General features: G+C 34.6%; 1 protein-coding gene across 11 annotated transcripts in view; it reads left to right on the top strand.

Annotated features, from left to right (window-relative positions):
- Positions 1-25,281, top strand: part of Mpdz (multiple PDZ domain crumbs cell polarity complex component) — a 151,629-nt gene extending 126,348 nt beyond the window's left edge. For 10 of the 11 annotated variants that reach the window (XM_077797035.1, XM_077797040.1, XM_077797038.1 and 7 more), the window contains 15 exons: positions 4,817-4,909; positions 5,000-5,074; positions 6,282-6,462; positions 8,191-8,336; positions 9,000-9,083; positions 9,234-9,427; positions 11,348-11,495; positions 14,769-14,855; positions 15,705-15,795; positions 16,679-16,722; positions 17,575-17,697; positions 18,985-19,089; positions 19,649-19,761; positions 20,695-20,818; positions 23,012-25,281. In XM_077797035.1, coding sequence (XP_077653161.1) covers positions 4,817-4,909; positions 5,000-5,074; positions 6,282-6,462; positions 8,191-8,336; positions 9,000-9,083; positions 9,234-9,427; positions 11,348-11,495; positions 14,769-14,855; positions 15,705-15,795; positions 16,679-16,722; positions 17,575-17,697; positions 18,985-19,089; positions 19,649-19,761; positions 20,695-20,818; positions 23,012-23,158 — 1,755 coding nt within the window. In that variant the 3' untranslated portion in view covers positions 23,159-25,281. The remainder of the gene's footprint in view (positions 1-4,816; positions 4,910-4,999; positions 5,075-6,281; positions 6,463-8,190; positions 8,337-8,999; positions 9,084-9,233; positions 9,428-11,347; positions 11,496-14,768; positions 14,856-15,704; positions 15,796-16,678; positions 16,723-17,574; positions 17,698-18,984; positions 19,090-19,648; positions 19,762-20,694; positions 20,819-23,011) is intronic. The other variant, XM_077797033.1, reaches the window with a different exon arrangement.
- Positions 25,282-25,533: the final 252 nt, after the last annotated feature.

The raw sequence follows: 25,533 nt of genomic DNA, 5'->3' as shown, positions 1-25,533 counted from the left end.
GATACTGTTGTAAGGATTAAGTGAAAAATGTACATAAAACATTTACCACAATGGAAGCTATTATAATTATTTTTAAGCCATGAGGTTCAGAGTAGCCCACAGAATGTGTCCTTGAATACTTCCTCTGAGGAAACATTGCTAAAAATGATGTCAAGTGAACAGTTACACTAATCCTAAACTCTTTACCTTTATTATGAAATGACATGGAAATAAAACTCAGTTAAGCAGATGGAAGACTTAACCAGCCTTCTAACACACATGCCTCATCTGAAATTCTTTATCATATCTGCTATCCTGTATCTTTTTAATGCTTAATTATTTGAAAACATACTTCAGAGGTAATGTCACATGTTCATTGTCACTTACTCCTTTGCAACCCTGTGGGTTTGCTGTTATACTTAACCTCTGGTATACTACCTCCAGATCTGATTTTCTTTTTTTAACCATTTAAATTGGTAGTGTTGTCCCATCTACCCTGTGGATTCCTTATAGGAATCCTCTATGTAAGTCATACTAATTTAAATGAAGAACTCATGGAGAAAAATTTAAGAATTTATTCTTCCTTGCTTTTGTTTATATCATTTGGACTGTCCTTCTGCTTTTTTCCTCCTTGTCTAAATCCTACATATACTGAAGACCCAGCTTAAGCCTCACCTCTCCTTTTAAAATAATCTTTCAATGTATAACTAATTAGAACAAATAAAAAATAAATAATTAATTAAATTAAATAAAATCTTTCAATATTCTGACATATATAATGCTTACTATTAATGTCTCTGTGTATGTGTCCCTTAATCATGTATGGCCCAAGAGCGGGTCTTTTGTGGAAAGCTTCCATGTGGTATCTTTTCTATACATCCCAAATGCACACATGTTGAGAGAAGAAATTTTCATACTTTCTCTCCCAGACCATAGCTCACACTGAGTAAGAGGGATAGGTGTATTGAAGAATGAGTGAATGCTACTCTTGAAACAGGGAGGAAATACTGAGATCAGGAGAGTCAGAAAGAGAAGATTTTTGCATCATCTAAAAATTGCAGTTATAGTAATAGTTGTTTCTAGTTCTGTTTCAGAAATTCTCTCAACAAATTTATTATCTTTTTATCCTTTTACATTTTGAAAAAATAGTAAAATGGAAGTTCAAACAAAAAGTTCTCATATATATAATTTAAATACTCAGTGGCTGAGTGATATGCTAATTCAATTTATCAAAAAACATATTTTATTAAAGATTTATTTTTATCACAGTTTATTCCAAAAATGTACTCTACATCAAAGGAGGTAGTAACCTTCTAAGATTGTCAGAGACTTTTTCATATTCATACTTTTGTGTGTGTGTGTGTGTGTGGTGAAAACCTCCAAATGCCATTAAGTTAAGTTTTTCTTTTGAATTTTAGCAAATCTTTCACCTTCCATATAATCCTCTAATAATAACAATAGTTTAGCTTTATCCCATTTTTAATTATTATTTTAATTCTTTTCTAGCTATTTAGTTTATATAGTTTTTCTTCATAAATACACTGTTTGGTAGTATTTTTATTATTTTATTTGTTTTTATTAGTTATACATGTCAGTAGAATGTATTTTGACATACATATATGGAGTATAACTTCTCATTCTTCTTGTTGTATATGATGTGGCATTACATTGATCATATAATCATATGTGCAAGTAGAATAGTATTTTAATAACTAGCTCAGAACTTTTATCTCAGGTCTTTTATTGCTAAGGAATATATATGCTTATGTATTTGTGTTCACACACACACACACACACACACACACACACACACCCCATTCTGGGAGAAGTAATTTGGAAAGTTGAGCAGTTATTAAGAAATTGCATACTCACACCCTACGATACTGCCTTACATGTTTTTTTTTTCCTGACACCAATAAATTTTAGATGTGTATATGCTTAATTATTTTTGTAGTATACTAAGTTGGTTTGGACATAGTATACATGCAGATGTGTGACTTATTGTTCCTTTTAGGACTCCCTCTGTTGCAAATAGTAATAATAACCACAAAAGCTTTCTCCATCAGTCTTAATCAAAAAACAGGATTTATGAACTCAAGTAATTGGTTAACAAACAGTCTTCAAAGATAGTTGGTACTGGGCTCAGTGGTTCAAGGGCAAGATATCTCTCCCCCCCCCCTCTCTCTCTCTCTGTCTCTCTCTCTCTGTCTCTCTCTCTCTGCACAGCCATGCGCAGTGGCAGCTTGATGCCGAGGTCAGTCTTCCTCGTAGTGTTAGTATGACTGGAAACCACAGTTAGGGATGTGTACAACCTCTTTACATATGGTTGGGTAAATGGGGAGAAGAATGCCTGCTCCAGTATTCTGAGCAAAAGAGCCAAAATTCATCCTAAATGAACCAGTATAGTTCATATGTTTACCCTTCTGACAGCAACAGTGGCCATGGGAATAAAATTATACAAATAAGTCGTTCAAACCCTGTCCTTGGAGCTACTTACACTTTGCTACCAAAGGAATTGCTACAAAACTTAACAAACTTTAAACAAAAGGCACTTGCTGTCTCACAGTTTCTGTGGGTCCAAAATTTGAGACCGAAACTGGTGTTCTGGGTTAGAATTTCTTGTGTGATTGCCGGGTAATGTTGAAGTTGTCTGAAGGTTTGGGGCTGTGCATCACTTCTAATGTGATTTCCTTGAATGACTGTTGACAAGAGGATTTATTTCCTCTTCATGGATATTGTAGTTTGAATATCCTTCAAAAGCTCCTATGTTAATGCAGGCATATTCAGAGTTGAAATGATTCGATTATAAGGGCCATAACATAACCAGCCCCTTCTGATTTTAATGGACAAATTGGACTAACCTGATGGTAATTATAGGCAGATGGGGCATGGCTAGAGGACTCAGGTTACTGAGGGTGTGTCCTAGAATGGTTCATCTTTCCTGTGGTCCAGTCTTCTCTCTTTCTGTTTCCTGGCTGCTGTATCCTGAATTATTTTCCTCTGCTACACTCTTCTGCCATGATTCTGTGCCTCATGGTGGGCTCAGAGCAACGGAGTTGGCCACTCATGAACTGAAACCTCTGACAATGTGAGCTCAAAAGAAACTTTTCCTTCTCCAACTTGTTCTTGTCGGTATTTTGGCCACAGTGCAAAAAGTTGAATAACACAATGGGGTTGTTTGGATATCCTCTTGAAGTGGCAGTGGGTCTTGGGCAGGACAAGCAATCTTAGAGAAGAAGCAAGGAGCACCCTGGTGCCTCTTTGGACCTGTGTGTGAAATTGTACACCATTACTTCTATTCTCTTTTCTTTGTTAGGCTCAAGTCATTAAGTCCAGCTCATACTTTTAGACTCACTGTCTTCAAGGGAGGAGTATCAAAGAATTTCTGTCCATGTTATAAAACTACCACCTGAAACTAGGGGGAAGAGAGAGGGAGTGAGGAGAGGAAAGATGGAAGTCAGCAAGAGAGGGGTGAAGGGTGGAGGGGAGACAGTAGTCAGGGATGGTTGGAGTGGGTGGATGGACTGGGTATTTTAATGAAGGTCTGCTAGCTTTTACAAAAGGGTAAGATGGGAATGGATGTTAGACAACCCTTTGTAAAGTTATCAGCAAGTGCCTATTATACAATAAAGTACTTTTCTAGCTAAGTGGCAGTTACTACTATTATTTTTTATAAGAAAATTTAGATTTTTTTCTCTGTGAGAAAATTGAGGGTTAGAGATGTTAAGTGGCATATCTGAATTTCTGCAGTGAGGCAGAAGGTAAATTAGAAGCTAGAGTAGTCTTCTCTGCCTTACGCATACATGAGTAATTGTGTGGAGGTAGGTGGTGGAGAGGGATACTTGTGACAGTCTGAAATGCACCCAGCATTAAGAGTCTACCTCAGAAAAACTATATTGTTGATCATCTTTAAAATGATGGTGAAACCTTACCTTGATATCAGAGCCATGATCATAAGTATCTCTGAAAGCAAGTTGGGCTAATGTGTGTATATTTCAGATAAACTGTCACAAGTTCCCTTTTCTCTATTTCACTTTTTGTGAATTTTTCCTGGATGAAAACTATAATGCAAAAGGTTATTACCTCTGGCCAGAATGAAAATTCAAAACTCTGTTTTAATTTTATTAAAGTAAACATTAAAGAAAGGTAAAGGCCACTATTATTGAACATTTGGTTTTGATAAAAGAAAATGTGGAAAATATAGACCATGTAGCTCTCCAGCCTTGGCAGGTTTTCAGGGCATGTCTTTGGACTCAGAAGCATTGTCACTCTGCAGCAAATCAAAACTCTCTTCTTTAGAGAACCAATTCTGGGTGCTCCATTCCAGAAAGGACAGAGCACATAGCACTAATTGCATCTCTCTTTGAAAGTAAGAAAGGTGGCAGAAAAGAGTGAAGGAGCCAGACTTGATTGTTATTTCTCAGATCCAGAGGAAAAAGAGAGGAAGCCAGGGTACTTCGGTGGGTTTTGAGTGATTTATTCAGTCAGCCAGTTACACAAGACTAAATCTGCAAGTGTTGAATGTTTTGGTTTAAATTATGGAATGCATTTCTGCTCTTAGCATATTTTGCTGAAGTTTCTAAAGATGTTGGACATAGGAGAGGAATGAAATCACTTGACTATTTTAGTAGAGGAGAATTTTTTTCCCCATTAGAAATTTCAAAGTTTGCTTTAAAAAAAATAATAATAGATTTCTAATAGTAGAATTAAGAACTTTTAATTGCTTTGTTAGCCCTTGGTGGAAGATTATTTTTAGCCATTGTAGATACATACCTTCTTCTTTTCTTGTATAAGGTTAATCTATTTCAAGTCTCCTGCATGTTCTTTTCACTTCTAGGATCAAGGTGGACTGGGCATTGCCATCAGTGAAGAAGATACGCTCAGTGGAGTCATCGTGAAGAGTTTAACAGAGCAGGGAGTAGCAGCCAAGGTTAGGCTTGACCTTTCTCACCGTCACAAAGTGGTGGAAAACGGAATTACTTTTGAAAAATCATTAATAATCTTTCACATTTCCATTTAGGATGGACGACTCAAAGTTGGAGATCAGATCTTGGCTGTAGATGATGAAGTTGTTATTGGCTATCCAGTTGAAAAGGTATTTTAAAGAAAAAGAAGAGTTTCACTAAGGGTCTTCAATTTCTATTTTCTGTTTTCCAATCAAGTTGATGTTAAGATGTTCACTATTTCCTGATTGCAAATTCAGTATTCTCAGGGAATTTTAATAAATGTCATAGGGAAACTTGAAACTCCTAAATAATGACTAACTTCATGTTAGGACCAAAGGAATCATTTTCTCATGAATTTTTACTGTCCAGACTATCTACTATACAAATTGCTTTATAAACAGACTTTAAAACTCAGCCCTTAAATATATTACTGTTATTAGAATTGAACAGTACTGTGTATCTGAGCTTTCTCTTCAAAAGTGATCGTAATACTTATTTGGAGTTTCATTTGAGGGTATTTGTGTATAAGTGATAGAAGCAATGCTTTGTTTACCCTGAGATCTTTTTCTTCCTTATGGTGAAGGAGAACCATGTAACTGAGTATGTTTCTGTTTCTACATTGGCCAGCAAGAAGCTTAAAGTCATTTTTTTTTAAATTCAGTTTTAATGGTTGTATAAATTGGATCCTTTAACCCATAAATTTATGTTTTTACTTTCTATTTGCCTTGAGTTTTCTGATTCATGGTTTTCCTATCTTTTTTTTTTTTTTTTTTAAAGAGAGAGTGAGAGAGGGGAGAGAATTTTTTTAATATTTATTTTTTAGTTCTCGGCGGACACAACATCTTTGTTGGTATGTGGTGCTGAGGATCGAACCCGGGCCGCACGCATGCCAGGCGAGCGCGCTACCGCTTGAGCCACATCCCCAGCCCGGTTTTCCTATCTTGCTTTTAACATTTTACTAAAAGTCCATGTGTAAACTATTTTAGATTCTCTGTATAATCGGGAAGTGAGTTAAATATTCCATATATGTTCTAAGGTTGTAGGAATTCAGAAAAATGGATGAGAGTAATTGAAATATGAAAGTTGAAAAGCCCTCTACTTATATAAGGATAAATCTGGTCAGAACTAAGAGTGGAAATTAACCACTCTTTAATCAATATTAGGCATTTGGAGAAATCAGAGAAAAACTAGAACCATTTCTTTTCTAGATTCTCAAGTCCTGACAAGGAATCATTTGCTTCTGTCTCTTCTCTCAAAGATAGAATTATATTCCAGTAATAATAGTGACTTGCATTTGTGTAAATCTGATAATTTGTTTTTAAATTTTGTTTTTCCTCCACACCAATATCCTGCCAGTTTATTGGCCTTCTGAAGACAGCAAAAACAACAGTAAAACTGACCATTCATGCTGAAAATCCAGATTTCCAGTCTGTTTCTCCATCAGCCAGTGCAGCCAATGGAGAAAAAAAGAACAGTTCTCAATCTCCTGTCGCCCCACAGACTGGCTCCCCTGAACTGGAACCTGAGTCCATTCGAAGTAAGGGTTGATTTCTACCCTGCATGTGCAGCAAACTCAGCAGAGTCCTTGCCTGGGAATCAGCTGCCTGCCTGCGTCTTATTGTTTAATGGTCTTAGGGGACCCCTTTGGTAAGAGGGTAGTTAAAGAGAAGGGCTACCAAAGGAAGAGTCCTATACTGTTAGGTAGAAGATGTGTGTGCTGTGCCCTAGTCAGCCCTAGTATCTTAGGAAACCCACCCTCCTACTCCAGCCTCAATCAGCTTCTTCCTCTCTAAAACAAAGGAATCCTCTCTTTGCTCCAGAAATCTCTTGCTGAGAGTATCTGTGAGTCCAAATATCTAACTAAATGTATTAGAAATACCATTTTCTAGATTTTTTTTATACTAGGAAAGTAATTTAACTTCTCTAAACTTCAGTTAATCTATAGAGTGGATATTCAGAGTTACAGTTGCACAGATAGAATCAACACTGCCACTAATAAGAAACTTAAAAATGCTAGTTATTTATTACCACATGCAATGTAAATTGAGTTCTGTGGCTGGTGTGTATTAGACAATCATGTCAAATTAGATGAAATGTATGTATGTGGATTGGTGTGTCATTAAACTGCCAGACGAGTATATAGAGGGAAATTATTCCCTTTAGTTACTTTTTGGAAAAAAATCATACTAGAATCATTTCAAGCTCTGCAGTAAATTTTGATTTAAAAACATTGGTTAATTTTTCAACTTAGGAGGTTATCTTGGCCTACAAACTGAAACATTCAGTTCTTCTGACAGGTTTTTAAGGAAATGCTGGTTTAAAACATTCATAATATAGTTGGACAAAAAGTCTTAAAGTAATACATCTCTGATGAAAGTAATCCTGTATTTAGAAAGTAATTCTGGGTAATTTGCTGAAGTGTTAAAAGATTTTATGGAAATTTTTTCATTTTTTTCAGTTTTATGTTGGTCCCTAAATAGCATTGTCTATAAAAATATGAAATTCTAAATGAAAACTTAACATAAAAGAAAATATCTTACACCTGTTCATACCATTTCAGAAACAAGAAAATAGTCTGTTTCTGATTTCCTCAAAAGAGAACATCTTGCCTAAAGCATACGCTTCCCTACTGAGTGTCCGTGCTTTCCCAAACATGCTATTGCTATGTGTTCTTTGTTGTATCATAAAACATATGATACAGTATGAAGACTCATAAAGCAAGGTGTGGAATTATAGTCTTGTTTTTATATTATATTCTTATGTGTTGAGTTCTGACCTGTCTGCATTAGGATTTGGTATCAGAGTTTAGAAAACACCAATGAGACACCACAATGAAAACTGCAAATGCTTATGTGTACATGTATGCATATGTGCTGTGCGTATGTGTTCAGAAGTGATTACATAAGAAGAGATGCTTAGGAGAAGAAGAGGAAATCAAAAAAGTAAAAAGAGCAGGCACCATGACCAAGATTAGTGATGTGTTTTGTTGTCTAAGTACAGAATATCAAGTGATAATTAAAATAATTAAACAAATAATTTTGTACCTACCATCCAAATTAACAATGATTACCTAGTCATGTTTGTTTGACATTTTTAAATATAAGATAACTAAAAGATTGAAGGCAAAATTGAAGAATTCTCCTTTTTCCCCAGTCCTGGACCTGTTTCCCTGCTTCATCCCAAAGACAACCTGTGTCAAGTTTCTTATACATATTTTCTAGTTCATTTTTATTTTTATTTTATTTCATTTTTAATTTATTCTTAGGTACAAGCAGATCATCAACACCAGCAATCTTTGCTTCTGATCCTGCAACCTGCCCCATTATCCCTGGTTGTGAAACAACAATTGAGATTTCCAAAGGGCGAACAGGGCTGGGTCTGAGCATCGTTGGGGGTTCTGACACATTGCTGGTGAGTGCCCATCCAGAGTGCTTCAGCCATGCAGGCAGCCTCCAGACAGCTTCAAGAGACTCCAGGGAGATTCCTATCAGTTAATTATATGAATTATGAATCACTTATTGTTATTTTCATTTATAGGGCAAATATTTGATTAGGTACTAGGATCATTACTTTGAGTATTGATCATTACTGACTCAATAAGATTGTGTTACACTTGTTACTGTGACCTTTAGTTTTCAGAATGTCTTACTAGTACTTGACATAACTTAATTTCCTTTTGATTAATATCCAGGTTGGTTTAGTCCTATATTGAGAGGAGTTTGAAAAACTGGATCTTTGTAGACAGAATTACCTAAATGTCAAAAATACTTTCAGAATCATTTTGTTTGTGGATAGAAACAATAATATTTCCTTACTATATTTAAGTATGATTTATATGTTTTATGATTTTTCCTACTTCTCTATAATTGGAAAAATAAACTTCTTTGAGACTTTTTGCAAAAAATATGCTATTACATATTTCCTAGAATGATGCTATTTGGCTCACATATAAACCTAGTGAGTATATAAATCCCTGTGGCTATCGGGAAAGTATGCTGTGTTTGGACTTCATTTCTTCTCACCATTCAAAGGGAGAATGGGATAAAGCATACTATGTTGTATTTGGATCCTTAGGGCGCCATTATTATCCATGAAGTTTATGAAGAAGGAGCAGCATGTAAAGATGGAAGACTCTGGGCTGGAGATCAGATTTTAGAGGTACAGACTGCTTATTTTTGATCTGCAAAAATAACAGAGAGGGTATGTGTTTCTTTGCTGCGTTCTTTCTCTCCTCTGCCCTCCTACCTCCCTTCCCTTCTTCACTTAATTCCCCCAGTTCCTCCTAGTCAATGTCCTATATCTGTTTAGGTAAATGGCATTGACTTGAGAAAGGCTACACATGATGAAGCAATCAACGTCCTGAGACAGACGCCGCAAAGAGTGAGCCTGACACTCTACAGAGATGAGACCCCCTACAAAGAGGAGGACGTGTGTGATGCCCTCACCATTGAGCTTCAGAAGAAGCCGGGGAAAGGCCTAGGATTAAGTATTGTTGGTAAAAGGTGTGCCTTTGGAATTGATTGCAACAACAGTAGAATTTTATCAATAGTTCATGTTCTGCAAGTAGCTATCATTGGCCCACTTACAGTGAAAGCATAGAACAATACTGGTTTTGAACATTTAAATCAGGATATTGGGGGATTTTGAATATGCTCGACAAAAAGCCATTTGGTGTTTTTGTGTGCTTGCTATGTGTCAGGAAATACCTTACATTCTGAGGAACAAAGTTAAATAAGACATGGTTTCTGACCTCAAAAATTAACAGTTTGGCAAACAAGAATTAAAAATATTCTTATAGCAAATCAATCTGTTGAGGAATTAGAGAGACACATTATGGGGGAGCTGTGAAAGCAGAGGAGAAAGGAACCAAGAGAAGTGGATTAGGGAAATGTTCCATGAAGAGAGGTGCCTGCACTGAGGCTGAGAGTGATTGAGATGATAGTTGGTCTGCTGAAGGGACTGGAGGATCATACAGGGAGAAAGATCAGAATGACAGGAGCATGCCATCAGCACAGGACAGAAAGCATGAAGCAGGCAGATCAGTAAGGACACATGATTAGTTTAATATTTATAGGTATGTTTTAAAATATTTATATTAAGTCATAGTAACATTAAGTTCCATAAGTATTTTTTTTCCTTTTAGTATTATAAGCTCATTGGGATCAGAAAATACCAGGTAATGAAACAAATGAAGTAAGTGTTCAGTAAAAAGAAACTGAATTACTATCACCATTTTTCAGGCCTCAGATATCTAGTTTCCAAGTAGGGTTTTTCTTTTTTCCCCCAACTGAGTCAAAAATTTATGAAATTGTGCCCTTTACATCAGAATATCCTTTGGAAATGGGTGTATCAAAATGCCTACCTGGTTCTGCAGGGACATTTCAATTCAGAAATAAAAGGATATTTATTCCAGTTTGTTTTTTAAGAGACAACTAATGATTTTTTTAATACACAGAAAGAAAGTATCATATTATTGAAATTTCAGTAGGAATGTGTCTGAAAAATTAGACATTATTTTTGGGAAAACAATATCAGTTGTGTAGCTGTTCTGAAACACTGTGAGCTTAGCATTCACATGGTCACCAGGGCACTATAAAAAGCTCCAGCAACATATCCTGTTTATATTAGGAAGAGCACACAAAGATTATCTAATCCAATACCCTAATTCTGAAGATGTGAAACTAGAATCAGAAGGTAGAGTGCTTTGTTTGAGTCAGATCCCTGGAAGAACAAGTGATATATCCCATCTTTCACTATGCATTTCTGTTTACATTTACTTTTGTATCTTAATGGGAAGTTTGGGGATTTGTTTTGTTATTACTTTTTTGATTTCATTTAGTTTTTATTTTTCTACAAAAGGATTGGAATAAGATTAATGTTTGCTCATTTTGGAAAAATCTATCTTATGTCTAAGTAAGCTGTAATGATTCAAAGTAAAATACATTGCAGTTGTGGTAGTTAAGTTTGAGTAACAAATGGTTTTAGTTTAAGATACACATGTGTTATTTATTTCCAACAATGTTAATAGTGTTGATGGTAACAGCAATGTGTTTTCATAGCCACAAGTCAATATCCATTTAAGGATTCATAATGGTGTAGAAAGAACAATAGATTTAACATCCGAGAACTGGCCCTTTATTCCTGTTTTTACCATTTACTAGCTGTGTGGCCCATAAAATGAGAAGAATAGTATCCCCTCCTCTTCACAGTATGTAATGGATGAACAACAAATATGCTTATAAAAGATCTGCTCAATCTCTGAAATACTGTAAAACATGTTGCCCCAGCATTGCTCAAAACAAGAAAACCCTTAAAAATAGACATACATTTTTCATTTTTTAAAAAAGTTAGCTTTCCATTAAATAAACATTGCATTTCAGTTGAGGAAAAGTAATAATGTTGAAATTCAAAATGGTTTGCAGAAACGATACTGGAGTATTTGTGTCAGATATTGTCAAAGGAGGCATCGCGGATGCTGATGGAAGACTGATGCAGGGTGACCAGATATTAATGGTGAATGGAGAAGATGTTCGCAATGCCACCCAGGAAGCTGTAGCTGCATTGCTAAAGGTATAAATCCAATGCCAAAAATAAGTGTGTATAAGAGCAAAAAGAAAGAGAATTTAAACTTCAGCTACAATAGTTTAGTCACTTCTCTAAAGTATCATCTCAAATAAAACATTTTTCCTACTTCTCTATAATTGGAAAAAATAAACTTCTTTGAGACTTTTTGCAAAAAATATGCTATTACATATTTTCAGTGACAGCTGTTTATTATGTTGTTCTGTATTTATTTAGCAGTATTAGGATTCATGAACTGAGTATCTGAAATTTTAGTAAATCTTTCTAAGATGAATATTGTGTAAATTCTTGCTTAAAACAAAACACATATTCAGACACAAAAGTCTCAATCTTTGCACCTCCATCTTTGTTTCTGGATTATTTCTTACAGCTTCTGATTTAGATACAGATTTAGACACATCTCAGACACAGAGATGCTCTTTTTATTTTCTGTTTTCTTTATTTAACTTTGGATACTATTTTAAACGTCTGTTATCCTTTTTTCTTAGTATAATGTATATATACATCACTACAGTCAAAGCAGCCAAAAATGTCTTTGTTTATTTATTTTTTGTGTTGCTAAGGATTGAACCCAGTGCCTCACATATGCAAAGCAAGTGCTCTTGACACTGAGCCACAATCCCAGCCCCACAGAGATGCTTTTTAAAAGTGTCTTGGCTGAACTGCCCAATGTGGGGATCACCAGAGGTGAGATGGGTATCCATGGCACCTCTGGAGATCATATTTTCTAGGCTTTCCTGTCCCAGCTCTTCTTTAACCCCTATTTTGGCATAGCAGTGTCAACATCTTTATGAAGGATAATGAATAATGTGACAAAAAATGTGGCAGAAAGATTTTATTATTTATGAGCATTAGAATATAATGTTTTGTCTAAATCCTATTCTGACTCAAAACTATTGAACTATTTGAAAGTTGGTATTTAAAATCAGGTTTGGGTGGGCCAACCTTATATAGTGAAAATAATTTAATGCAGTTTCACTTGGCAGTACTTTCACTGGGAATTATTCAGTTTGTTGGAAGGACCCCATCCCTAGGTATCATTCTAAATTTAAGTACATTTCGCATTATGAAATAGATTCCTCCAAAGAAAGTTCAAGAAGGATCATTTTCCTATTGAAAAGGCAGAATGAGTCTCATTTTAAAAAAGAATTGTAAAGTACAGAATAATCACTTAAAAATACATTTCTTAGGACTATAGACATATTTCTTATTAGGGTATATTCCAGTTTATAGGGAGTATATATACTCCTGTAAATGGGCAATGCTTATCTTTTTGTTCCCCTTTACCTCGTGTGGTTTTTAACCTGAAGAAGTATAATTCAACATTGACTAGAAAACCATATCCATCAGTGCCCATGCCTTGGGTACATCTTGCTGTGAGTCCACGTGGCAGCTCTGCCATGGTGGACTGGGCGCCGTGGAAGGATGTTCCAGGCGAGGCTCTTATTTTTGGCCTCTATGATTTGGATAGGATTGTGAATATGAATGTGGATATAAAATCAGCCATTAACAAAACATTAAAACCTGTAATTTATTGAAGTTTTTTAAACATTAAGAATTCTTTAAGGAGGAACAGTTTTCCTCTGGAGATAAAAATATGTTGGCTCTGTAGCACGGATATGTCTCTGAATAGAAAGTATCCATAAAACATAAATAATTTTAATATCAATGCAGCCAACCATTGTAACAACCTGTATGGTTGAGAACCTTAAGTATTTGTATACTATAATGTTCATGCTGCTGTTTGTTATTTTGATTGGTTAATTCTTCATTTAAAAACCTTACTCATATAACTTACAATATGGAAAAATTTAAGCACATAAAGTTCATCAGAGTATTATTTGTAATAATAAGAAAATTGGAAGTAACATAGTTGACAAAAAACTACATCAACTTTGGTATGTATTTCAAAGATACATAACAAACATGTCTATTTATAGTGATCTTTATGACAACTATATTAATATAAAAAATGTAATCAGTGAAGATAAAACAAAAAACAATTGTGGTTTACAATATCAATACAGTTATGTAAAATGAAACCTTATAAATTTTTAACAACAATTATGAGGTAATTATTGAAATTAACTTTTTCCTCATTTCACTTTCCAATTTTTCTAATGAGAATTAATTGCTTTTATAATGGAAAGATTACCTTAAATTTTTTACAATAATCAAAACCTTTGGACTTTGAAAGAGCTGTGTTATAGGTAGATGAAAGAGTTATAACACTGCATAGTGAATAATAAATGCATGAACTTGTTAACTTCTGCATTTATGTAAGCTGAAAACACAAGTAGTTCCCAAGAAAAGTTTGGTAAGTTTGGGGCTAAAAACAAAACAAAACGATGAACCAACAAAACAAATAAAAATCAACTGATGGCTATTTCAGGTTAAGTTTTGACTTCTCAAGTTCAAGCTTCCCTTGATAGCGCATCAGCAGCATAACAATGTCAGTGCCTCCTCTTTATGCCTACTCTTAGACACTGTCATAAGCACTGTACATGGATTACTTTTCTTAACAACTTATTATGCTCTACATTCTAAAAATGCAGAACAACAACTATATTAACATTAGATATCCATTACGGTCACAGAGCTAGTAAAACACAGTCTGAATTTAAATGAGTGTGTCTGAACTCAAAAGCCCAGGGTCTCAAACACCTTGTGGTGCTACTACATCCTGTAGTATTAGGCTATGTAGCATTTCTTGCATGCCTATGGCTTATTTGTAAAGGGCTATAGGGAAATTATCTTCAGTTTTTTTTTTGTATTTATGACAATATTTATTTAAGTATTATGTAAGAAGTCTACTCAGGTACTGTGTAGCAACAGATCATTTGCCCAAATTTATGAGCACCTCTTCTATTAAGGAAAAATAAGTTGTGGTTGTAGTAGCAAATTTATTGTTTTTTTTTTAAGCCCTGGGTTATTCAGTTCATTTGACCTTTCTACATCAGTGTGTTTCATGAGATATTTGCTCAATTCTCAATTTCTGTTTGCTTTGGTAAAAATAATCTCCATATAAATCTTGAGATACAAGACATACACCTGGGGTTGCTGCTGCTGTTTGTTTTTGTTAGTTTTTATTAATTTTAATGTTTTAAAGGCATTTTTCACAAAGGATTGGTGATATCCTTACCTGTAGAAATCCCAAATGAAAAACACTTTCAAAACTTCAGTGTTGAAGAGTAAAATGTATTGCTAAAGATGATTATAGAATTTTATTTAAGCATTTCCATAAAACAACCACTCCCCCAGTGTTCCCTAGGCACAGTAACCCTGGAAGTTGGAAGAATCAAAGCTGGTCCATTCCATTCAGAGAGGAGGCCTTCTCAGAGCAGCCAGGTGGGTAGCTGTCCATACACCAAGAAGAGCTTATAAATGGCCCCATGGTGGCACATATGTGGCCCTCTAAGCAGGGTGACTGAGTGACTGAGTGCAGAGTTTGAGATAGGGATAGGAGATGAGTGGGCAAAGAGGCAAGGTGTGACTCTTGATTAGTTTAAAACATTATAAGAATGTGATTTCAAGCATTCTTCTTTTCCCATAATCTCAATGAGTTATCGAATATATGTAAGGTCGACTAAGATACCAGATTTTAAACATACTGTGTAGCAATTGCTAGCATCAATCAGTATTCAGTATTCAACTGAAAACCCCACATAGGTGAATTGTAAATTCTCTTTACCATATATAAATTACAATATTGAAATAGTTCAAGATTTTTCCAAGTCCTTTCCTCAGTGCTTTCTTCTGAAGACAGAAGTAGATTTGTACCAATCTTGCCTTGAGTAACACTTTCAGACTTCCTTAATTACTAGATTAGTTTATCATTAACAGGCTCTAATTGTATAGTTTTTGTTTAAGTCCTAGTCTTTGTGCATCAGTTGTTTAAATTTATAGAGGATTGTCTTAAATGAGATTATGAAAACTATTAAAATTTTAGGTAAGTTGAAATCAGTCTTATTTACCCTCTTAGCTTCAATTTACCCATGTTATTAGGCAAATTATTTCTTCAAAAGAAAAAAAAATCATCAGGAATTATGTTTAAATTTCCCTTCAAATTATCAAATGCACTGTTGTTTAATGATATTTCTCTTTAGATGCACTAAAAATATTGAATTCTGAAATAAGTGGTATTTAGGGAGATTGATTATTTCTAAAATCTTCTAAAATAATTGGTGGATTTTGTAGGTGAGTGAAGGCAGTTTGTCATCATTTACTCTTCCCCTTTCTGGAATAAGTACATCTGAGTCACTGGAAAGCAGCTCAAAGAAGAATGCATGTAAGATTGGTTCAATATTTTAAGCATGTTTTACTGATCTGAATTTTGGTCGGCAACACTGTTTTTTTCTTTCCCTCCCTCCCTCCCTCGCACTCTTTCTCTTTTTGTTTCCTTTTCCCCCATCTCCCAAATCATCCCATATCTTTACGGAGGTACAAAAACGTGGGTTGGCAAAAAAATCTGAACATGATGATTCTGTGCCTGTGGCAGCTTTTCCCATTTGATGTTTACCCTGAAAGACATAGGAAACATTATCATCAGGATTGTGTAGTTTTTTCTTACTGAGCAGACTGGTGTGTTTGATTTGCTTCTCTTCCTCTGTTTAATGTGACTCCAGCAAATCAGAAGATGCCACTAAGTGAAGCCTTCTTTTTCCATTAAGATTGCGAAATTTTGAGAAAATTAACAACATCCTCCTGTGTTTTAATTACATGAAATCGTGATTCAAAGGGTTTTTTGGCTTGATACATTAGTTGAAAGTTGTTCAAATTGAAGAAACTAACCATATGGCAGTCTCTGTTTGCAATATGACTAATATTCTAGAATTTTAGGCACTGAACTCCATGGATTCTTTTAAAAATGCATCCATGACTTTATTCCTCTCAGCTGTGCATGTGTCTTTCTATGCAAAGTGCATTCTGTCCTTGACTCATTCAAAGTGGATTATATAGTTATATAATCGATGCTTAAAATGAAGAGATGAAATGAGATGGTATGTGCTTTTTTGCAACTGGAGAAATGATGAGTTCCTTTATGAGTCAGATCTAATCACATCTACTGTGTATCATTTATTTTTTAATAAAATAAATGATAGCCCATGTATTGGTGAAAATTTAATGTTCATAAAAATGCTTTGATAACTGTATTATATCTTTTTTTACAGTAGCATCTGAAATACAGGGATTAAGAACAGTTGAAATTAAAAAGGTAATTTGGTGTTTTCAGAGGCATCTACATTTGTATTTTTCTGTAACTATGTTATTGCTTCATAGTATCCAGCTGAATACACATACACACACACACACACACACACACACACACACACACACATTGTATACAGTGGAAATAACTCAGTGCAGTCTTTGCTGAATTTCCTAGTGATATGACCTCATTTGAAAAATCACTTTTGCCAAAATTGGCATCAGTCTGACCCTACATCCAATCATTCCCTGCATCTCCCTTCTGCTGATCAGTGAGCCTTTCCTTTCAACAGACACTTCTCAGTTTTGCTGAAACAGATTTCCCAGACAGCCATGAACAAGAGAGAAAATAAAAGCAGCTGCAATTTTTGAGCCTTACGATGTGTTGAGCGCTTTTCTAGTCACTTCTTGTCAACATCATGTCCTTTAATATTCATTGCAGCCCTCTGTAAGGGTCACTGTTATCACCATTTTAGGAATGAAGATCATCTGGTGATCTGTTGAGGAATGGGATTGTTCTAGATCCTAGCATTTGTAAGCATAGATCCCTGGATTTGAACTCAGATTTGATTCCCCAGATTGTGGCCTTTTCACTTCAGAGTTTACCTGCTCATCTGTCTCACAATATGATTTCCATTTAGCATATCTTGATTTTTTTTTCTTCCTGAACAGATGCTTATTTTCTTAACCCATACTAAGGACCTCTATCAAATAAAATAATGCAGTTATCTTAAGCTACATTTTCCACCCTCACACCCATAGAACATCAAGGTGGACACTAGAATCTTGAACCAAAGAATAAACAAAGGTCAACTGAAAGTAATACTTTTACTAAAATCTTACATCTGTTGCATGGCAGGGGCCTACTGACTCACTGGGAATCAGCATAGCTGGAGGAGTGGGCAGCCCACTTGGTGATGTTCCTATATTTATTGCAATGATGCACCCAAATGGAGTTGCAGCTCAGACACAGAAACTCAGGGTAAGTTTTTACCAACAACCATAGTAGCTCTAACAAATCTAGCAAAAGATTTTTATGGGGCAGTATTTTTTTGTTTTATATAAATCCTTCTAATCTAACCATCTATTGCAAGGCTGTTCTAAGTCAGCTAACCAAGCTACAGCAGACCTTGCTTTAAGTAAAGGATAAAGAATGATAATTCAAAACAAAATGAAAGGAAAGGAAAAAATGATATTGTTGAACGGGAATTTGCAAGTAAGTGAAATGGGAAGATTTATAATTGTCTCTTTGTATTTTTATTATACTTTTTGACTCTGTGGAACAAGTTAAAATAATGCAAAGTTATTTTCAGAAAGCTAGTATGAAGTGAAAGTTTTCTGTTTTATTGGTATAAATGCTGAGTCAACTTTATTAAATTGAAAAGTATCATTTATTTTCATTTGATTGTAAAGTTTGCAGAAACTTAATATAAAGTGACTTGCAATATTGTAAAATTACACAAAACTTGCTTACATTGAGGGATTATTCATATTAGAAGAGTTTGATGGGCTTTATGATAACTGGACAGCTCCAAAATCATGTAAATACTCTTTTAAAGCAACTCAAGTCTCTTTAAAAGTAAAGTCTCTGTGGCCTCATACAAGTTCTCCAAACACAATCATGTTTAGTGTAAATATCCTCTAGATTGGAAATAGTTCAGCCTCTTTTGATATCTAAATTAATTACTGACATTTAAAAAATGATGGTATATATACCATGGGGATCACTCTTCTCTAAGGACATAGTGAAATTTTGGGCTTTATAGGTCATATCTCGAGTGTCTGTTGCAGCTGCTCAGCTCTGCCCTGTGCAAGCAGCCAAATAAGCCTAGCTGTCTTCCAACCAAACTTTATTAACCAAAATAGGTAATGGACCAGATTTAGCCTGTGGGCATTAATTTGCCAGCCCCTGATTTAGTCACATCTAACGATGATTATAGTGATAATATCCAGAGAAATTGAAGTTTCCAAATAATATCCATATTTTATTATTTTAATAAGAAATAATGCCTTACCCTGGAGAAATGAAGAGTGACTTTCCCCCTCTCCCTCCCACTCCTTTGGTGACTATAGAAATCAATGTGTAAAACTTTTTTTGTGGTTGCTCCTTGGACTTCTTGGAATTGGTCATTTTCATCATTATATTTTAATGTCTGGTGACAGTATATATGTGAAGTTTACATTAGAGAAGGAAGTGACCGCACTGGTCTCCAAGTCTTATTTTCCCTGTGTGCTTTAGTAGGTGGCTATTTCTTTCTCTCCCTGGCAGGTTGGTGATAGGATTGTCACCATCTGTGGCACATCAACTGAGGGGATGACTCACACTCAAGCAGTTAACTTACTGAAAAATGCCCCTGGCTCCATTGAAATGCAGGTGAGGTTTGTATCTCAAGCACTGTTCAGAATATGGGTAACTTTGAGGGCACATGAACTTTGATGTTAAAGCAGTAAAAAGGATTGAATCTCTTTTTTTTGCATTTAATATATCCTTGAACATAAATGATATAAACTGAGAGCTTGAAGAATATACATATGAAACACATTCCATTGCATTTTACCCCTATGCATTTATTGTCTCCTACTTTATTTCTAAGGGCAAAATACAGGGTCTCAACTGTGAACATTAATTGCTAGAATTTTAAGTGGTGTGAGTATCTTATATTCCAAGAATCTTTTAAAAATAATTGCACAGGAGACCATGTTTTAAAAGCGTCAGACAGCATTGTAGAATTGAGTTAGAATATTTTTATTATCTGTATAGTTAAAAAGCCACTGGATCTTGTGAAATTTCTCTCTTATGTTCACAGAAATGATTAAGTGGACAATAAAATACACATTTTAATCCAAATTCTCTCTTTGAAGAAAAACTGCTGTTGTCTCCCTAGCCACATGAACATGTGTCTTTTTTCCTCTCTATGCTCCTTTGTACACAGGTGGTTGCTGGGGGAGATGTAAGTGTGGTCACAGGTCATCAGCCAGAGCCTACAAATTCTAGTCTGTCTTTCACTGGACTAACATCAAGCAGCATATTTCAGGATGATTTAGGGTGAGCTCTTATGTTATGGTACATTATTTGTTACTTATGAATCAAGTCTTCCTGACAATTATATTCTCTGTCACATGTTTCTAGCATTCACCTAGAGATGAAATATATAGGGAAATGAGGCATAAAATGCAAAACCCCAGTGCTTTTAACTATGAACAGTTATGGCATAGATTTAGCTAATCAAGGAAGGATATATTTTAGACCCATAGCTATACATAATACTACCCTTCCCACATTTTCATTTCTGATTTTTGGGGGGGAGGGGAGCTTATTAGTCTTTATATCACTACCACTGTATGATAGAGAGTAAGTCAAATTTATTCTTTAATTTTTTCAGCATTATTAACTCATTTCATACATCCTTCCTTTTGAATGAAAAAATGCACTGCCATTGGATAACAACACTGAATACCAAAAGCATAAGAAAATAAGAAGACCAGAGAAAAGAAGAAGAACATTGGAATGTTTACAAGCAATATAAGCTATATAAAATTACTTAATCAGTTTTTCTATATGAGCTTAGGAACCCCAATGTTTATGTCTCATTCCATTACAGTCCCCTGAACTTTAGCCCTCACTTTAAATAAACCAATAAAAGAATGAGTTTTTCTGTGCCATGAGAACATGCAGTGAATATGTTAGTTTAAGGCAACTGTAAATGAGTAATAGAATTAGGGCGTTAAGTAGGATTTCATTAGATTATGTAAATTTCAGTACTGCACACAGCATGCATTGACAATTTAAGCATCCCCAAAATATTCATAATATATTCCCTATTAGAACACAAGGAATTATGCTAGTGTTAGGTAGATGTCAGACAGTGCATAACTTACAGACTCAGATTGTGTATGTGTGTGTGTGTGTGTGTGTATGTGTGTGTGTGTGTAATCTATAAAAAATTCCAAACCTCTTTTTTCCTTTCCTTCACTGTAGACCTCCTCAGTGTAAGTCTATTACACTAGACCGAGGACCAGATGGCTTAGGCTTCAGTATAGTAGGAGGATATGGCAGCCCTCATGGAGACTTACCCATTTATGTGAAAACAGTGTTTGCTAAGGTAAGCTTGCAAATTTTAACCATTCTCTTCTCTGCTAAACATTCATTAACAGTGGTCAGCAGCTGGCTTATTAGTTTATGGCCTGAGGTAATGCCAAATGGTTAACAGTTGATCATTTTCTTTCTAAACTCCCTACAGGAGCAAGTCATTAAATATTTTTGTACAATTTGAGCTTAATAATGTTTAAAGGAAAATAGCTTAAAATTAAAACTCCATGGAAATTCTTGACAACATGCATAAAAATATTAATTAATTTTAGTTAGTAAATTCTGTTCTTTCCTTTGAAAACAAGTTGTACATAATTGTCATTTGAAAATGGGGCCTTTTAAATATGTATGCTACAGAGCACTGGCATTTCTTTTTCATTGCATTTTTTGTTGTTGTGAAATAGAAAATAGGTACAGAAAAGTGCACAAAATGTATATTCACGTTAACTAATAGAACATTTATTTGACAAGTTTAATTTCATTGAATAAAATAGAAAGATTACTAAAAAGAATTTAAAGAGTATCCAGCAGCCTTGTCATTTATAATAAATTGATTATTCATAATTAAGGGATTTTATTATTTTATAAAGAAAAACATTTCTATCTTAAGAATGTTTGAACAAAAATAAAGATACTGGGACACTGATGAAGCTATTCAAACAACCAAAACCCATATTTGATTGCTAAGGCATATTTATGTTCATAAGACATATATTCTCAGACCTACAAACTTGGACAAAATTTTCTACAGGAGAAAATCCAAAATTTCAAATTTTTTTTTTTTAAAGAGAGAGTGAGAGAGGAGAGAGAGAGAGAGAGAGAGAGAGAATTTTTAATATTCATTTTTTAGTTTTCGGCGGACACAACATCTTTGTTGGTATGTGGTGCTGAGGATTGAACCCGGGCCGCATGCATACAAGGCGAGCGTGCTACCGCTTGAGCCACATCCCCAGCCCCAAAATTTCAAAATTTTATAGTGAAAGAAAGCAAAATTCATGCAAAACATGTTTAAAGATTTGATATAGAGGCTTTAGATTAATGCTATGGTCCTTTAATTTATGGAGGTTTTATTATTTTGAAAAAAGTATTACTATTTTTAATTGGTTTAAAGTGCTTTAGCTTAATTTTTGAGATTTTTTTAAAAAGCTATTGGTGTGTCCAAAAATACAAACAGCATTTGCCAGTGAACAGGAGAGTCATGCAGTCCTTTTCCTCAGCCTAGGAACAATTTATTTAAGGCATGCTAGTGAGAACATATTTTAAGAATTTCATCATTATGGATTCCTCATTAAATTCTCCATATTTTAATCTTATATTTAATTGCATAATTGTCTTCTATAAGCATGCCTTAAGATGGAATTCTTTTTCAAACAACAATGTCTGTGTTTTAATCTTTATCATGTAGGGCCCATAGTAATATGAAGAATCCATCTACTCTTGGGAAGTAAGAACCAAGACAGCTTGAGCCGCCTTTTCAAAGTCACAGAAAGAGTTAGAATTAACTATGTATGTGCATGCATGTGCGTGCGCGTGTGTGTGTGTGTGTGTGTGTGTGTGTGAATGTGTGTGTGTGTGTGTGTGTGAGAGAGAGAGAGAGAGAGAGACAGACAGACAGACAGACAGACTAGGAATAGAATCCAGGGCCTCTCACATTCTGGCAAGAATACTGCCACTAAGCTATACCCCCAGCCCCAGCGATGGATTTTAAAATCAGCGCTGGTACCTTATCATGTCCTAGTCAACCTTCACATAGGCTTTGTGCTTTTGCAAACCTTTTAGCCCTTATACCCAGGTGCTATGAAACTGATTTTATTCCTAGTCAATTTTGTGTCTTCTTTTTCTATAGGTCTTTACAGAATAGAAAATCATGGATTCTATGAAATCATTCCTACTAGGCAAATTCCCAAATATTCTTTATTAACTTGAATTTCTACCAACTGCTGTGCTGAATAGCGCCCCCCCCAAAAAAAAAGAAATCCATCTATTGACTGCTAGATTCTCTCCCAAATTGGAATCTCAATACTAAAACCATTTAGGAGAAAGACCTCCTTTGTGTATGTTCATCATTGCTTAATATTTGTGGAGCACCAAGAGCAATGTGCTTGTACATGCAGAGCAATTTACATTCTTATTTAGATCTTTTTTTTTTCTGTTGTGTGAAGCTGCATTCTTTTGAGAAGTAAACAAGTCTACTTTATAATTGCAGGGAGCAGCCTCAGAAGATGGGCGTCTTAAAAGGGGTGATCAAATCATTGCTGTAAATGGGCAGAGCCTAGAAGGGGTAACCCATGAAGAAGCAGTGGCCATCCTCAAGCAGACAAAAGGCACTGTCACTTTGATGGTTCTCTCCTGAATTGGCTGCCTGAACTGAACCAATCCAATCCCTTGCTTACCTCCCACTATAAGAATGGAAGTGGTCTGTGGATAATTGATCTTGTGGACGACTTTTCCTATATTGTATTCATGGGTTATTCAAAACTGTAGGGAAAAATAACATTTAAGTTTGTTTTTGTAGTGTGGTTTTATTGCTGACATCTAAACATCATTTTTTTTCTTTCCCCTTGTATTTTGTGAACCTAAACTCAAAAGAGGAATAATATTTGTGTATGGAAATCCAGTTTTTCTTTGAAAGGTATTCAAAATTTTATAGTCACATGGATAAAAATTATGTATCAATCTCATTAATAGAGAATAATAATTCTAAATCTAACCAAAAAAAAGTGACTTCAGGAAATTCACTTTTAGTTTGAAAAGTGAAGATTTATAGTAAATAAGGAAAATCTTAGGAGAGTTTTTTTAAAAAGGACTTAATTCAGCAATCTGTCTCTTTTCCCTACCCCAAACTAAGAAAAAAAAAAATCTAATACTCTTAGTATTTAAAAGTTCTGAACATTATAAAATACCATATCTCCTCACCTCTAAATATTTTTGCTGCTTAAATTGTGTTCTGTGATTGAGTAAATAGCAAATATATGGAGCAGTGTTCCTAAGTTTTATAAAGGAATCATATTTAAAGCACATCTTGATGTTCATTTTCATTTTTTGACCTGTTATAAAATATTCTCATGTTGCTGTAAGTAAAGCAATGATGTTACCCCACATTGACTGGTTTTTCTAGAGAACAACCAGGCTAATCATGGAAGAATGTAAAAGGGTCCCAGAATCTTTTAGTGCTGTTTTCAACAACTGATGCAATACTGAAAATGTGTTTATGTGCTGTGCAGTTGTTTTTCAATTAGTATTACTCTTAATGACAGAGAAAAAAGCAATGTGTTAGTAATTATTTTGGTTGTATGCCCTTAGTAAATTGATAGAAAAATTAAGGGGATTAACATAACTTCATTTCATTGCCTTATATTAACATCTTATAATACAATAGTTTTAGACTAAGGGAAACAGATGGAGCTGTTTATTGAGACAACTGGCAAGGAATTATCATGTGTTCATTCCCATTTTAGAGCGTGAAACTCCTACATTAGAGTATATAAAGTCACTTTAAATATTATATTTGTAACAGAAGTAGTGTACAGATATTTTATTACAGCATTCTTGTGTAAACGCATAATTAAAGTGAATAAATAAGAAGAAATTTCAGTGGTACACAAATAAAAAAGCAAGAATTTCTGTTTGCTTGCTGTCTGTACTGAGGGAAAGGTTTATTATTTAAGACTTACTATTTAAAAATTGATTTCTATCATGTCTAATAGCATGTATCATATCCACGGATGCAATTAGAAGAAATATGGACAATGTCATTATGGAAAACTCCATATTTTTTACCTCCACAATATTTTTGAGCACTAAACATTCATGGACTCCTAGGAAGGGAAGTCCCTGTGTGTTTTTCTAGGGTACTATTAGTGCAATAATATTGGAAGTTATTCTTAGATTAATAAATAGCTAAAGTGTATTCAGAGAGAAAAATCATAATGAAAATTATTTACTTTAATAGATATGAAAAGTCTGATTTACACACTGATCAAAGAATTGGGAAATCTTTACTAGTTCTGACCCCAAATTAGCCAGTAAGAATATACATTCCCTCAGATTTATCTCATCTGTAAAATGATAATTGTTTCATCAGAAAATTTCAATTTAATTCTAAAATTCAAGAAAATATTTTTTATAAGAATTTAAGAATTCTGTGCTTCTAGTCCATATAAAAATAAATGGAAAAAACTACACACCTAGTGCAACAACTTGGGAGATGTATTCCTCAACCAATCATTGTAAATTGAGGTGCTTAATGTAAAAAAATCAGTTTACTATTTCAGTGATATATCCATTTTCTTAGCCACCACTTAGGCCCTCCCTTATGAAGCTATGCCAGGATTCTTTGGTGGTAGGCCACTGAAAGCTAAACTGACCACTTTTAGAAGTCTAAACTAGCAAAAATGTTTATAGAGGACTCTGCATACTAATACTGTGTGAGGGAAAGTAAGCCAGTTGAATTGAAGTTTGAGTAAATATGTGAAAGAGTCTCCAAAAAAGAACCCAATGGACATCTGTTCTAGCTTAAACAATATTCTCCCAAAATTCATGTCCACCTGGAATCCTAGAATGTGACCATTGGTCATAGGGTCTTTGCAGAAGTAATTATTTATGGTCATTGTGGGATAGAGTGTGTCCTATCCCATGACTTGTAGCTTTATAAGACTGTATGAAGACACAGAGACAGAGACAAAGGAGTAATTGTTAATATCATTGAGAAGTAAGATTTTCATCATA

The sequence above is a fragment of the Urocitellus parryii genome, chromosome 4 (genome assembly GCF_045843805.1).
Source record: "Urocitellus parryii isolate mUroPar1 chromosome 4, mUroPar1.hap1, whole genome shotgun sequence".
Classification (NCBI taxonomy): Eukaryota; Metazoa; Chordata; class Mammalia; order Rodentia; family Sciuridae; genus Urocitellus; species Urocitellus parryii.
This window is presented reverse-complemented; position numbering and strand designations above follow the sequence as displayed.